This window comes from Monodon monoceros, unplaced genomic scaffold (genome assembly GCF_005190385.1).
Source record: "Monodon monoceros isolate NGI ecotype Baffin Bay Population unplaced genomic scaffold, NGI_Narwhal_1 Super_Scaffold_3, whole genome shotgun sequence".
Taxonomy (NCBI): domain Eukaryota; kingdom Metazoa; phylum Chordata; class Mammalia; order Artiodactyla; family Monodontidae; genus Monodon; species Monodon monoceros.
The window spans coordinates 55,716,380-55,732,180 of NW_021703780.1; the positions used below are offsets into that span (position 1 = coordinate 55,716,380).

At 49.2% G+C, this 15,801-nt stretch overlaps 1 protein-coding gene across 1 annotated transcript in view; it reads left to right on the forward strand.

Moving 5' to 3' along the window:
- The window catches only part of XYLB (xylulokinase), a 43,234-nt gene that overhangs the window by 15,779 nt on the left and 11,654 nt on the right, over positions 1–15,801 (forward strand). Inside the window, exons 11-16 of the mRNA XM_029243645.1 lie at positions 903–984; positions 4,973–5,013; positions 5,596–5,711; positions 6,506–6,621; positions 7,275–7,348; positions 12,074–12,170. Coding sequence (XP_029099478.1) covers positions 903–984; positions 4,973–5,013; positions 5,596–5,711; positions 6,506–6,621; positions 7,275–7,348; positions 12,074–12,170 — 526 coding nt within the window. The remainder of the gene's footprint in view (positions 1–902; positions 985–4,972; positions 5,014–5,595; positions 5,712–6,505; positions 6,622–7,274; positions 7,349–12,073; positions 12,171–15,801) is intronic.

Below are 15,801 nucleotides of genomic sequence, written 5' to 3' on the forward strand. Positions count from 1 at the left end.
CCCTGTTCTACCCCCAGGTGGATAGTCCCCCCCCCCATGCATTTCATGCAGCTCCTCAGACGCAGCTCACAGCCATGACCAGCTCCACAGAGGACCCTGGGGTGGGCTTTTCCCCATTCCCTGTTTCATTCTTCCCTGTCCCCTTCTCATTTCCTGGGGTTACTTCCCCAAATAAGCCACCTGCACAAGCCCTGACTCAGGCTCCGTTTTCTGAGGCAACAGAAGCCAAGACAGTTATGTCCCAGGAGATGGCTTTATTCTGATGTAAATCCGAAAGTTGGCTGGATGGAGTAAAATGTTCTTCCCAGACACCAGGAAATCCCATCATTTATTTTACACTTTTGGAACCAAGACAGGGAAAGGGGGGAAAATGCTTTCTTTTCTTAACCGTGCCCTCTCAAGACTGTAGGTCTGTCCAGAAGTTATCCCTGCCCTCTGATCCCACAGGCGGTCTTGGAGAGGCCCTGAGAGCTGTGGTTCCTGGTGGAAGCCTTTCCTTGCTTTATTTTCTTTAGAACGTTGACCTCTGCACAAACATGTCCAGTGACTCTTAATCTGACTGATAGAGCGTGTGTGCAAGGCATTATCTACTTCTATGAGTTTGCTTAATGATTTCCTCCTGTTATTTCTTTATTTTTAATGCTACATCCACAATGGGAACTGGTCAGTTGCCTTGAATCTCAAAATTAAGTGGGCTTCAAGGCAGTGGGATGACCTCACATGCGTGGTTGCAGCCCTGTGCTGGGCTCCTCTGGTGTTCTGTGAACAGGAGGGACGTCCCAGGTGTGATGCGACTGTAGGCCCCACCCAGGCCTGTGGCCTTCCTGTGGCCCGAGGTGTGGACAGTTGTGTCGAGCAGGTGGGGTTTGCCTCAGCAGAGCGTGCTTGCCTTCTCTCCTCAGGGGGCCATTTCTTCCTACTTCGTCCAGCGCTATGGGTTCCCTCCAGGATGCAAAGTGGTGGCCTTCACTGGGGACAACCCAGGTGAGCACCTCAGGGGATTTCACCCTCCCAGTAGCCCGCCTTGGTCCTTGTGGGACACTGGAGAATGCCAGCCGGCTTCTTGGGGCTTCTTGGGGAAGCCTGTCCGGGGCGGGCCCTCCCTCCCTTGGTGCCTGCCCGCCTGCTGCTCTGAACTCTCATGCCTTGTACCTGCCCCACCTTGGCTCTGACTCTGCCCACAAGAGCCACTGAGTGCTGCACCTTCAGGTGAAAGAAACCTGATCAGCGATTGAGGAAGACAGTGCCCACCCTCCCTCACCTGCCTTTTCTTGTCTTGTCTTTTTTTTTTTTTTTTTTTTTTAGCAACAGCCATTAATTTTTATTAAATTTCTAATTTAAAACAAATATTTACAACATTATCAGTTTGGGAAAAGACAAACAGGAAAAATGAAGAAAAGTGATGAAAAGACAAATTCAAGGACAGAATAAATACAGCTTATTTACACGCCTGCCTGGCCCTGGTGGCTGGTGCTAGAGTGCCAGACCCTCAGCCTCAGAATTAGCAGCAGTTCAAAACCTCCTCCAGTTTCAACACGTCCAAGGGTGGGATTTTGCTCACCTGCCTTTTCTGTTCCAAGCTAAACATCTCAGTTCCCCCAACCCTTCCTCTGGGACCCAGCTTTGAGTCTCTGCCCCATCATTTGACCTATAGGTACGACTTCATCCAAGCCCCTTGTCTCCTCTTCCTCCTTTTCTTCTCCTCTGGGGGTTCCTGAGGCCCCCCCACCCCGGAGGGGCTGACAGGTCTCTAAAGAAAGGCCGAGTGGTCACAATGAGTACCACCAGACTGCTGCCCCTCACCCCACCTCTGCAGCCGTTTTCCTAATGGGCCACCAAATCAGGGTTGCTGGATAGAGTAAATACAAATACAGGACACCCAGTTAAACTTGAATTCAGAGGAAGGACAAATGATTAGGTAGGATGAGTAAGTCCCAGGCAATGTTTGAGTTTCAGATAACAAATGATTTTTCAGTGTAAGTGTGTCCCAAATATTGTTTCTCTGAGCTTGAACTGTGACTGAGCGTCTTATATTTTATCTGGCAGCTCTACCCCCAGTTGCCATCCTAAGCAGCCATTCCTTCTCTAAGGCCGCGAGTCTCAGGTACATATGGAAGGGTTTGGTGGAGGCCGGGGTCTGACTTCAGCCCTTCCTCTGGTTTCCACACCCGTGAGCCTCCCTGTACTTACCTCCTACTGGTTGTACAGATGAGGATGTGGACAGCAAAAAATAAAAAGAGAGAGGCACACGCGTCTAGGCGTGGAGCTGTGTGCCTGGAAATGGAGCTGAAGGTCTTGTTAAAATTCACTCATCATCCTAGTGATGATTTTATGTGCCGTATTTTCTGCAGTATCTATGTGTATTTTTGTGCCCGGGAAAAAACATTTAAGTCACCGTTACTACTGTTTCTGCCACCACTATGAGTAACACTCGTGGTGCTCCTAAGTCTGCTTTAGGCCTGTCTGCTTTGGAGCTGAGGGCTCAGCGAGGATGTCCCCGCCACCCCTGTGGTTGCATCAGGGTCCTGGCTGTGCCCCCTCCCTTCTGGGGTGGCCTCCACTCTGGCATCTGCAGGGAACCCCCAGGAGCCAGACGAGGGTCTCCCCGTCCCTGCACAGATTCTGTAGAACTTCACACGGAGCCCTGTTGTCAAGGCACAAACCCAGACTCAGAGCAGGTTTTGGAGAAGGGACCCTCATGTTCCTGGTCTGAGGTGAGGTGAGATAGAGGCTGGTAGACAGTGGCCAAATTCCTGCAGGAGCAAGGCTTGAAGCCTGTCGCTCTGTCCCCTGGGTGCCTGATTTGAGAGGAAGCTCCGGCCTGTGGTGGGCATGTTCTGGTGCCCTGGCTCCTGGAGGATGCCAGGCCCCAGTTCCTCTCTGCCCTAAAAGCTGAGTCACCCTCAGAAAGTAACAGATGGTGCACAAGCACCGATTCAGGACAATTCTATGCTTTGTGGGCCACGTTTGTTTGCCTTTCAAAATGAAAGTAACTTCATCAAGTCTTGTTAGAAACAAATGCATTGTTTTTTTATATTGGAGCATTGTTGATATACAATGTTGTATGTCCAGCGAAGTGATTTAGTTATACATATACATATATCTATTCTTTTCCAGATGGTTTTCTCATATAGGTTATTACAGAGTACTGAGTAGAGTTCTCTGTGCTAGACAGTGGGTCCTTGTTGATTGTTTTATATATATTAGTGTGTATATGTTAATCCCAACCTCCCAGTATTTCCCTCCCCCCTGCCCCCACCTTTCCCCTTTGGTAACCGTAAGTTTGTTTCTTAAGTTTCTGAGTCTGGTTAGAAAAATGTATATTCTTACACCTACTCTATCAACTGGAAGAATGTCAGGGAGAATAATGGGCCTGCTTTTGAACCACAGAAGCATGAGCTTCTGGGCATGTTGCAGAGGGAACAACAAAGGAGCAGCTTCCTAAACCGTCCTCTTGGACTGCGGTTTCAGGCTGAATGTTGGAGATACCAGGCAGGTAGCCCTCAGCCAGTCCCTGCCTAAACCTGACCTTCACTTTGCTGCTGCCTTAAGTAATGCATTAGTCTTATGCTTTTTCTTATACACAAGGGATACCTCTTCATTGCAGAAAAAATTTTTAAGTACCGACAAACCAAAGGAAGGATGTAAAAAAAATCATCCATAATCTCTTAACCCAGAGATAACCACAGTTAAAATTTTTTTTTTTTTTTGCGGTACGTGGGCCTCTCACCGCCGTGGCCTCCCCCGTTGCGGAGCACAGGCTCCGGATGTGCAGACCCAGCGGCCATGGCTCACGGGGCCAGCCGCTCCGCGGCATGTGGGATCCTCCCGGACCGGGGCACGAACCCGCGTCCCCTGCATCGGCAGTTGGACTCTCAACCACTGCGCCACCAGGGAAGCCCCACAGTCAAACTTTTGAGGGCTGTCCTTCCAACCTTCTTTTCCTATGCCCATAAATAAACAGTTTATTTTAACCAACCAAGGCAATATTTTTGTGCAACATCATTAGTGGTTGTTTAGGTTTCCATTGTCCTGGCATTTACTTTGCCAATGTCGCTTAGATGGAGCTGGGAGATGGAGGTAGGCGTGGCTTCTACCGTTTAGGCCATGCAAACATTATCTTGTCCCTTGTCCCTATAGCAGCGGTCCCCAACCCTTTTGGCACCGGGGACCAGTTTCATGGAAGACAGTTTTTCCATGGACGGGGTGGGGGGGGGGGATGGGTCAGGCGGTAACGCGAGCGATGGGGAGCGGCAGATGAAGCTCCACTCGCTCACCCGCCCGCCACTCACCTCCTGCTGTGCGGACCGGTAGGGCGTTGGGGACCCCTGCGGCCTATAGGATAAGCTCTCAGAGGTAGGATTCCTGAATCCAGGGCTCTGGCACTCTGCTGATCGTACCTCAGCAGCAGTGTTTGAGTACACCTGTTCCTGCCCACATTTATCCTTCATTCATTCGTTTGCTCAACGTTTAGGCCTGCTGCTACATGGCAGACCTTCTTTCAGTTCCAGGGTGTATCAGTGAGGAAGGCAGATAAACATCACGGTCATGGGCCTCACATAAACGGGACAGTCAACATTACCTTGCCCCTTTCCATACCACTGAGGTGGGGGAAAGCCTCTCACTCCGGCCTCGCCTTTGTCTTTCTCCGCCGTGTGTATCCTGGTGTCTTGACTTGGCCCCCTTGGTCCTCTGCACTCCTGGGAGTGCCTAACAGTGGGTGGGGAGTTTGGACCCATTTAGGTGAGGTTTCTGAGTCCAAATCAGAGACCCTGACCACAGAGACTCCACCCTGTAGCCCTTGGGGCGTCCTGAGCCCTTGCCTCACCCTGTTCCTGCGTCTCCCTTAGCTTGTGGACTGGGGTGGGAGATGGGGGCTGCACTCCCATCTGGCGGGGTGGGGGGGTGACTGGTTTGCTTTGTGGCGGTCATGTGACCTCCTGCTAACCACAGGCTCCCCTCCCGTTCTCAGCGTCGCTGGCAGGCATGAGGCTGGAGGAAGGTGACATTGCGGTAAGGTGACCACTCACTCCCAGGCAGGGTCAGCTTTCTGCCCCAGGGGACGAGGGTGCTGGGTCTCAGCAGCATCTTTGCTGCCTATCAGAGGGGCTTCCAGGGTCAAAAGGCAGCTGAGAGAGGGGATAGGGAGACCCAGGCTCCAGGACCTGCCCACAGGTCCTCTCTTAGAAGGTCAGTTGCCTTTGCTGAGCAGACAGGTCCCCTGCCTGCCTTGACAGTGGCCGGTCGTGGTGGGCACAGTGGCAGAAGGGTCAGACCTCGGGCTAGAGGACTGTGAGCTCCCTAGGTGATGACGACATAACCCAGACCCTTCTGCTTCTAGTGGGAAACCCGTTGTCACCCGAACCACGAGTTAGAGGTAGTTGTAGTAAGTTCTAGAGAATCGGCCCGCAGGATCCATGGGAGCCTGAATCTGGGGAGCTGACTTTGGACTTTGGTGTGGGAGGGTCAGCAGAGGTTCCTCTGAGGAGGTGGCATTTAATCCGAGGTCAGCAGCCTGAGGAGTGAAGCGATGGGGGTCAGGGCGCGTGGAGCTGGCGAGACGGAGCCGCTTCACCTCTGCCCGTCTCTCTGCAGGTCAGCCTGGGCACCAGCGACACCCTATTTCTCTGGCTCCAGGAGCCCACGCCCACCCTGGAAGGCCACATCTTCTGCAACCCGGTTGACCCCCAGCACTACATGGCGCTCCTGTGGTAGGTCGGGTGGGGCGGAGGAGGCGCGGGCAGGTCTGGCACCATGTGGAGCCCCCCAGGTCGTTCCACTGCGCAGGCTCTGGGGGCAGCTGAGACCCCAGGGACTCACTGTGTCTTGCTGAGAGCAGAGCTGGGTGGGGAAGCAGCCAGGACCTGAAGTCTCTCCCAAACCCAGATACAGATCCCATCCCCAACACCTGTACCCTGTGTGGCCTGAGGCAGATGCCGTAGCATATCTGAGCCACACTTTGCTCATAAAATGCGGAGAATAAGAGGTTTATTTCATAGTGTTGTTACGCTATGTCTGGCACATGGTGGACCTTCACCCAATGGTAGCAAGGACATCCTGCTTCCTGACGGTTCTCATGGAAGGGGTCTGTTCTGCACCCTCCAAACAGGCATTTGGGGACCTGCTGGAAGCTACTAAGGGAGAGTTTTTGGCCTTGAAATTCCAAGAACCACTGGAGAATATGTAGGTCTAGTAAATCTGGCCAGCCCTGCCCCTTGTCCAGGTGGTACAACGTGCTGAAACCACAGCTGTGTCTCTCCCTGGGGCTCCTTTGTGGCAACCTCCCCTGTAAACAGAGCCCACGACAAGTGCATTTCCTGGTGACTCCCAGGAACATGCGCTGGGTCTGATACCTGAGGAGGAACCTCAGATCCCTGCTGTGCACTGGCTGGGGTTGTGGTCCAGCCTGACCTGCAGCCCCTCTACCTGGGACTCTTCACCAAAGCCCGTGGGTCCAGTCAGCAAGCACCAGGTCCCTCCCTCAGGGTTGTGTGCACTTCTGCAGCTTTAAAAATGGCTCCCTCATGAGAGAGAAGATCCGCGATGAGTTGGCTTCCAGTTCCTGGAGCGAGTTCTCTAAGGCGCTGCAGTCCACAGAGATGGGGAACTGCGGAAACCTGGGTAGGCTGTTTGGGGATGCCGGGGTCTGTGAAGGGGCAGCAGCTGCTACGGGGAGGGGCAGGGCCAGGGAGAAGCCAAGGGGAGCCCTGACTGTCTGCACTTCTGCTCCACGGGCCTTAAAACTAGCGTGAGACCCCATGATCTGAGTGAGATGGGGGAGTGGCAGATCAGGCCAGAGCTGCATCTTCTGTGCCCCTCGAAGCCCCTGGTGCCAGCATCAGAGATGGCAGCCACAGTGCCTACTCTGCCCTGGTGCATGCCCATATGCAGCTTTCTGCCCCAGACACGAGGTCTTGTTGGGAAAAGTGCCCAGCATTGGGGCAGGCCTTTTGAGCAGGGAGGGGATGTGCCTCCCTTGGTCAAACCCATGCTGGTATTTTAGGGTTAGTTGGACAGCTAGCTGTCTCCTGGCCTGGGCGGCTGCATGAGAGCTGGAAGAGCTGTCTCCACGAAAAGCTAGCCTAGGCCTTTCCATTTGCCCTCCGTCCTGCTGGAGAGAAGGACCTGAGAATATTCACAGGTCTCCAGGGGATAGGGGGTCCCGGGGAACAGGGATATAGGGTCATTTCACCCTGCTTTTTTCTAAGGCTATTGAGAAGCTGATCTTTTGTTTTTGACCACTGACAACTAATCTCTTCCTGGTCTTGTTTCAGGTTTTTATTTTGATGTAATGGAGATCACCCCTGAAATTATTGGGCGTCATAGGTTTAGTGCAGAAAACCATGAGGTACGTGTGTTACTAGTATTGGAGCTACAGTGGCTCCATTTTTGACTATTTAACAAATGCCTATCAAATTATGCTAGTTTTAGGGACCTCATTCATTTACTCAGCCATTGATAAAACAAGTATTTAAAAATTTTTTCTTTAAATTGAAATATTGTGAATTTACAATATTGTGTTAGCTTCAGATGTACAGCAAAATGATTCAGTTTTTTTTCAGATTATATTCCATCATAAATTATTACAAGATATTGAATATAATTCCCTGTGCTGCACTGTAAATCCTTGTTGCTTATCTATTTTATGTATAGTAAGTAGTTTGTATCTAATCCCATACTCCTAATTTGCCACCACCCTCCCCCACCAGTAACCATTAGTTTGTTTTCTATGTCTGCAAGTCTGTTTCTGTTTTGTATATAGATTCATTTGTATTTTTAGATTCCTCATATAAATGATATCATATGATATTTATCTTTCTCTGACTTACTTCACTAAGTATACCACTCTCTAGGTCCATCCATGTTGCTGCAAATGGCAACATTTCATTCTTTTTTATGGCTAATACTCCGTTGTATAGGGACCTACCTGGGTCCAGTGGTTAAGACTCTCGGTTTCCAATGCAGTTGTGCATGGGTTCGATCCTTGGTTGGGGAATAAGATCCCATATGCCGTGTGGCGTGGCCAAAAGATATTTTTAAAAATATATATTCTGTTGTATATATACAATATCTTCTTAAGCCAGTCATCTGCTGATGGGCACTTGGGTTGTTTCCATGTCTTGGCTATTGTAAATAATGCTGCTGTGAACGTTGGGGCTTCACGTATTTTTTCCAATTAGAGTTTTCCCTGATATATGCCCAGGAGTGGGATTGCTGGATCATATGGTAGCTCTAAGGACCCTCCATACTGTTCTTCATAGTGGCTGCACCAGTTTACATTCCCAGCAACAGTAGGAGGATTCCCTTTTCTCCACACCCTCTCTAGCATTTATTATTTGTTGACTTTTTGATGATGGCCATTCTGACTCCTGTGATAATTAGTGATGCTGAGCATCTTTTCATGCGTCTGTTGGCCATTTGTATGTGTTCTTTGGAAAAATGCCTATTTCGGTCTTCTACACATTTTTTGATGGGGTGTTTTTTCAGTATTGAGTTGCATGAGCTGTTTGTATATTTTGGAGATTAACCTCTTGTCAGTCTCATCATCTGTAAATATTTTCTCCCAGTCCACAGGTTGTCTTTTCATCTTGTTGATGGTTTTCTGTGCTGTGCAAAAGCTTTTAACTTTGATTAGATCCCCTTTGTTTATTTTTGCTTTTATTTCTTTTGCTTTGGGAGACCGAGCTGAGAAAACATTGGTATGATTTATGTCAGAGAATATTTTGCCTATGTTCTCTTCTAGGAGTTTTATGGTGTCATGTCTTATATTTAGGTCTGCAAGCCATTTTGAGTTTATTTTTGTGTATGGTGTGAGGCAGTGTTCTAACTTCGCTGATTTACATATGGCTGTCTAGCTTTCCCAACACCACTTGTTGAAGAGACTATCTTTTCTCCATTGTATATTCTTGCCTCATTTGTTACGGATTAATTTACTGTAGGTGAGTGGGTTTATTTCTGGGCTCGCTATTCTGTTCCATTGATCTATATGTCTGTTTTTGTGCCAATACCATGCTCTTTTACTGTAGCTTTGTAGTATAGTCTGAAGTCCGGAAGGGTTATGCTTCCACCCTTGTTCTTTTTCCTCAAAATTGCTTTGGCAATTTTGGGTGTTTTGTGGTTCCATATAAATTCTAAGACTGTTCTAGTTTTGTGAAAAGATGTCATGGGTATTTTGATAGGGATTGCATTAAATCTGTAGATTGCTTTGGGTAGTATGGCCATTTCAACAATATTAATTCTTCCAATCCAAAAGCATGGGATATCTTTCCATTTCTTTGAGTCATCTTCGGTTTCCTTTAGTTTTATAATTCTCAGCATATAGGTCTTTAAGCTCCTTGGTTAAATTTATTCCTAGGTTCTATTTTTTATGCCATTTTAAATGGGATTGTTTGTTTACTTTCTCTTTCTGATATTTCATTATTAGTGTAGCAGATTTCTATGTATTAATCTTGTATCCTGGGACTTCCCTGGTGGTCCAGTGGCTAAGACTCCTCGCTCCCAATGCAGGGGGCCCAGGTTTGATCCCTGGTCAGGGAGCTAGATTCCACATGCCGCAACCAAAGATCCTGCACGCAGCAATGAAGATCCTGCATGCTGCCGAAAGAAACCCCCCAAAAACAAACAAAATTGTATCCTGCTACCATGCTGAATTCATTTATTAGTTCTAATAGTTTTTTTTGTTTGTTTGTTTTTTTGCGGTATGCGGGCCTCTCACTGTTGTGGCCTCTTCCGTTGTGGAGCACAGGCTCCGGACGTGCAGGCCCGGCAGCCATGGCTCACGGGCCCAGCCACTCCGCGGCATGTGGGATCTTCCCAGACCGGGGCATGAACCGGTGTCCCCTGCATCGGCAGGCAGACTCTCAACCACTGCGCCACCAGGGAAGCCCATAGTTCTAATAGTTTTTGTGTGGAGACTTTAGGGTTCTCTATGTAAATTATCATGTCATCTGCAAATAGTGACAGTTTTACCTCTTCCCTCCAGTTTTATTTCTTTTTCTTGTCTGATTGCTGTGGCTAGGACTTCCAATACTATGTTGAATAGAAGTAGTGAGAGTGGGCATCCTTATCTTGTTCCTGAATTTAGTGGGAAGGCTTTCACCTTTTCACTGTTGAGTATTATGTTGACTGTGGGTTTGTCATAATAAAGCAATACTTTTGATGTGCTAGGGTGCACTCTAAATGCTGGGGCATCAGCAAGATATAAGACAGACGCTGTACTTTCTCACAAAGAGGAGTGTGGAACACCTAAGTGTTCTCCCTGAGCTAACGTGTGCTCCCACTGATTGTCATTAAGCATTTTGGAGCCTGTTTCCTTGGCGAGCCTTATCCTACACCTCCCATCTCCAGATGATGAATTTCCTCCTGATTGAAAGAGCCTCTGGCACAGGAGACACTAACATTTGCTGACGTTTATTGAGCACAGTTTAGTTCCAGGCACTATGTATGTGGATTTCTTTATCTTCCTCATTTACCTCTCAGAGCAACTCTGTGAATTAGGTATTTTCATCCCCTTTACAGATGGAGAAACTGAATATCTCACCCAAGGCACCAGGGCCTAGGTGGTGGAGGTGGTCAAACCCAGTCCTTTCTGGCCCTAAAGCCACTATTTTATTTGCCCTCCACCACGCAACCTTTCCCAGGAGGGATTTGGTTGATACTTGCTGCTTGGAATTGACTTTTCTGTGAGATGGTTACCAGAGTCATCACCACATTTTGGATTGGACCTGAGAGACTTTTCTGACCCTAAAAGGTGTCTGGGGAATTTCAGTAAGTCACTCTGTCTAATAAGTGTAACAGAGTTGGTGTTGGATTATATGCCGATGATGGTATTACATATTGTATTGTAGATGGAAAGCTTTGTCTAAAGTATAGGGAGTTCATCTCAGTCTTCTGGTGGGGGTCAGTTTGGTTTCTGTTGCTCGTAGAAAGAAGACACGCCTGTTCTCTTTTGTGTAAATCTGTCTGGGTTTATCAAGAAGGGAGTTTTCTTCGTTCGTTTCTTCAATCAACAGATATGTATGATTGGTGCAAACAAGACAAACAGGGTCCCTGCTCCACGGAGCCCAGTGTCTAGGAGGATGTAAACAGGTGAACGAACACACACACAATTACGGTGTGTGATGTGGCTCAGACGGGAAGGAACAAAGCGACGTAGGGGAAAGCAGGGCATGTGCCAGGGACTTGCCTTGGATAGGGTGACCAGGTGGGCCTCCCTGAGGAGGTGGCCTTTAGGTGCAGACTTGAAGGATGAGAGAGATCCCACATGGGAAGCTAGGGCGGAGTCCTGGCAGAGGGAGAAGTTTAGGAACTGAAAGCAGGTGAGTTGGGTTGGAGCAGCTCCTGAGGGAGGGAGCGGTGGCGTCCGTCACTGGTCTCAGGGGCTGGGGAGCAGGGTGAGGCTGGAGTTGGTGCCATTCAGCTTTAGCTGGAAGGGCAAAGGGCGCGCCACAGTTGTGGGTTCTCAGCACAAGCTCTCCCTTCATGAGCATCAGCTACATTGACCAGGCTCTGCTGTCTGCTTTTTAACAACCCTGAAACATAGGTGCTCCCATTACCTCAGTTCTGTTAAGAAAGAAAATGAGAGACTCAAGAGGGAGGAGGTATGGGGATATATGTATATGTATAGCTGATTCGCTTTGTTATGAAGCAGAAACTAACACACCACTGTAAACAATTATAGTCCAATAAAGGTGTTAAAAAAAAAAGAAAGAAAATGAGGCTCAATAAGATTTACATTAACTTATTCAAGGTCATAGAGCTGAATGGCAGAGGCAGAACTGGAACCCTCGGCAGCCTGAAGCTGAGCTCTCCCATCCTCTGACTCCCCAGAGTGATACACGCGTGAGGCCGTGAGCACGTGTGTGTGTGTGCGAGTGTGTGACAAACAAGTTAGTGGTTCAAGAGCACAACTATGGGTGAGCTCCAGTGGAGGCCTGAGTCATGAGCTCTGAATCTGGGCTACAGTTAAAAAGACACCACACACACGCATACACACACACACACACACACACACACACACACAGTGAGTGGACAATGAGAGTTCTTCACTCTGCCCACTTTCTCCTGGAATCAGGTCTCAGCATTCCCCTGGGACGTGGAGATTCGAGCACTGATCGAAGGACAGTTCATGGCCAAGAAGATCCATGCCGAGGGCCTGGGCTATCGAGTCAGTAAGTGAGCTGCTGGCGGGCTGTGTGCTGGGGTGGGCGCTAAGGGTTCTGCTCCTACCCTGAGGTGCTTGAGGCCCTTCCTGGGCTTCAGGCCAGGCCTAGTGGACACTGTCTGTTAAGGCTCCATTACAAGGTCCCTGTTCGTGCAGGAGGGACGTGGAGCCTGGCTCCTGGTGGTGGGGTGAGAAAGCGATCGACTGGCACTGTGCACAGGCATAGACTAGGGGGCAGGTTGTTCCTGCATCTCTGCTGCGTCCCCAGGAGCCTCACCTCCTTGGCCAGGAGCTATAGGACTTGGGAGATCTTTCTGTAACCCTACGCTCCAACCTGCAGACTAAATGTCCTAAGCTCTGGATCCCGAGGGCACGGGCAACGCAGGTGGGAAAGGTCTGGGCTGGGGCCATCACTGGACCTTCACCTTCACCATCTATCCTGGGCAGGCCCCATCTGCCTGTGGGGCACAGCTCTGGACATTTCAGCTTGAACAGGGAAGAGAGGGGATGTAGAACCACTGTCAGAACTGAGAGACCTGCAATGGAGAGGGCAGAACCAGGGCCAGGGGAGGCCCATGGGGAAGGAAGGGTCTTCTAAGAACTTGAGCTATGGAGTGTGGCCAGCTTTAGGAGGTCAGCGAGTTCCCCTTTTTGATGGCGCTGCAGTGGTCTGGCAGGGGGCAGGGGGGGCGTCTGAAGGAGGTTGGACCCGCCGACCAGGGAGTCCAGGTTTCCAAGATGTATTGTCCCTCTGGGCCAGCCGTGGTCAAGAGAAGGTAGAAAACCCCTGAATCCTCTTAGCTTGAAGGCCTCCTCATGATACTTTTATGGACAATCCTATGTAGTATATGTTTTATGCCTTTAAACCAAATAAGTAAAAGGATACTTCAAAAATAAGCACTAGGTAAACCTTTTTGAAAACCTGTTAGGCAGCATCTACTAAAGCTGCATAAACGTCCACCCAGCAGCTTCACTTCCCGGTGGATGCGAGACAGAGATGTGGACATGTGTTCACTAAAGACGTGCAGGAGTACACTGCCGGTGGCCCTGTGCTTAGCACCCCATGCTGGAAACCACACAGTGCCCATCGATAGTGAGATAGATGCCTTGTGGGGTGTTCAGGCGACATGATCCTACACAGAAATGAAAATGAACCAGCCTTAGCCACGTGCAACAAAATGGATGAATCTCACAAATGAAAACGCTGAGCAAAAGAAGCCAAACCCAAAAGTACGCGTGGCAGGTTCCGTGGACGTCAGATTCAAAAGCAGACAAAACCATCTGCTGTCGTTGGAAGTCTGGATCATTAGTAGTTACCTGTTGGGGAGCATGGAGGGCCTCTGGGGTGCTGGTGAGGCTCTGTTTCTTAGGTTACACAGGTGTGTTTAGTTGTGAAAATGTGTCAAGCTGTCAGCTTATGGTATGTATGTACATTTGTTAGGATGTATGTTTTAGTTCAACAGAATTTTTTAAATAGAATGAACTTTATAAACAGTCCCACTCCTCTCCATCCCCCCACCCAGAGTGTAAAAAGAAATTCCCGCAAGGTCTCCAAAGGCTTCCAAGGTCCCTGAGAAGTGAGCCCAGGTGAGCAGGGCAGAGATGGTGCTGAGGTGGGCGTGAATGACTGGCACGAAGGGTTTTCCGGTCGTCAGGAGGGGGCACTTTGGGCGGCTGGGGGGCTGTCTCCACCAGCCCAGTGTGAGGGGAGAGGCAGTGAGGGCGGAGGGGCCCTCCTGGGCTCCAGGGAGCTAGTGTGCCTCTGAAGCGATTCTTGTGCAAAACAGCATAAGGTTACTTATCCTCTTAGCAAGCTTAAGGGCCGAATCAAACCTGTCCTGCCAGCTCTGCTGGGTTCCTCTCAAACAAGATCACATGCATGAATGCGCTTGAACCTAAAAGGGCAAAAGGGCTGCACGAACTGTAGGCATCATGCTCCCAGTGGCTGCATGGCTTGTGGCATCGTGGGATCTTTTTTTTTTTAAATAAATTTATTTATTTATTTTTAGCTGTGTTGGGTCTTCATTGCTGCGCGCGGGCTTTCTCTAGTTGTGGTGAGCGGGGGCTATTCTTCGTTGCAGTGCACAGGCTTCTCATTGCGGTGGCTTCTCATTGCGGAGCACGGGCTCTAGGTGCACGGTCTTCAGTAGTTGTGGCACGTGGGCTCAGTAGTTGTGGCTCGTGGGCTCTAGAGAGCAGGCTCAGTAGTTGTGGCTCACAGGCTTAGTTGCTCCGCGGCATGTGGGATCTTCCTGGACCAGGGTTCGAATCCGTGTCCCCTGCATTGGCAGGCGGATTCTTAACCACTGTGCCACCAGGGAAGTCTGGGATCACGGGATCTTAGTTCCCCGACCAGGGATTGAACCCTGGGTCCTGTCAGTGAAAGCGTGGAGTCCTTACCACTGGACCGCCGGGGAATTCCCTAGAGTTTCATTCCTGAACTGTCATAATCTCGTTTTAATAACATCTAAGAAGAATAAAAAGACATTTGAAGTAAAACTGATGATCACGATAATAATAGCTGCCAACATTTATTGAGCACATACTGTGTGCCCAGCCTGGTTCCTAAGCACATTATGTTTATTAACAACAAAGTCTCTGGGGTGGGTACCGGTATTACTCCTGCTTCACAAAGTAGGAGACCAAGACTCAGAGTGTTACATCACCTGCCCAGAGCTTCTGAACCAAGCCAGTCTGGTTTCAGACTCTGGGTTCTGAACCACGGGGTTACCTCTGTTTTCTTTAAGGAATGATCACTTTCTTGATGTTTGGACGCTGTGAAACATATGCACCCAGCTGGGCGGGGCTAAAGCCATCGTCCCTTTTCAGCTTATATTTCGATGTATATTTCATTTTGTTTAGGTTGACTTATAAGAGCAGAAAAACCTTATAATAGCAAGTTTGGAAAATAAAGGAAAGAAAACTACCTATAATCCCATCCCCTCACCCCAACCACTCCTGCCATCTAGGACCGTTTTTTTCCAGTCTCCATTATGAGTTTATTTTTTATAAAGCCAGGGCCCTATTCCCTTTGTACCTACAAAGAGGACATATAGGGCTTCCCTGGTGGTGCAGTGGTTGAGAGTCCGCCTGCCGATGCAGGGGACACGGGTTCGTGCCCCAGTCCGGGAGGATCCCACATGCTGCGGAGCGCCTAGGCCCATGAACCATGGCCATTGAGCCTGCACGTCCAGAGCCTGTGCTCCGCAACAGGAGAGGCCACAACGGTGAGAGGCCCACGTACCGCAAAAATAAATAAATAAATAAAAATTTTTAAAAAAAGAGGACATATAAACCTAAAAGTGTGTCAGAGTCTTCATGGTGCTTTACATCATGCCCAGCTGACTTTTCTTGCAGTCGTGAATGAAGCGTGTTTTGATTTTCCAACATGGAATCACACTGGAACATCTTCCCATGTCCTGGATTGTCTCCTTAGCCGCTGACATTCCTTCCCCTTTTCCCGGCCCAGGTACTCTCTCTTTTTTAAAATAATTAATTAATTAATTAATTAATTTTTGTCTGCGTTGGGTCTTTGTTGCTGCGTGCAGGCTTTCTCTGGTTGGCGGCGAGCGGGGGTTACTCTTCGTTGCGGTGCACGGGCTTCTCATTGCAGTGGCTTCTTTTGTTGCAGAGCACGG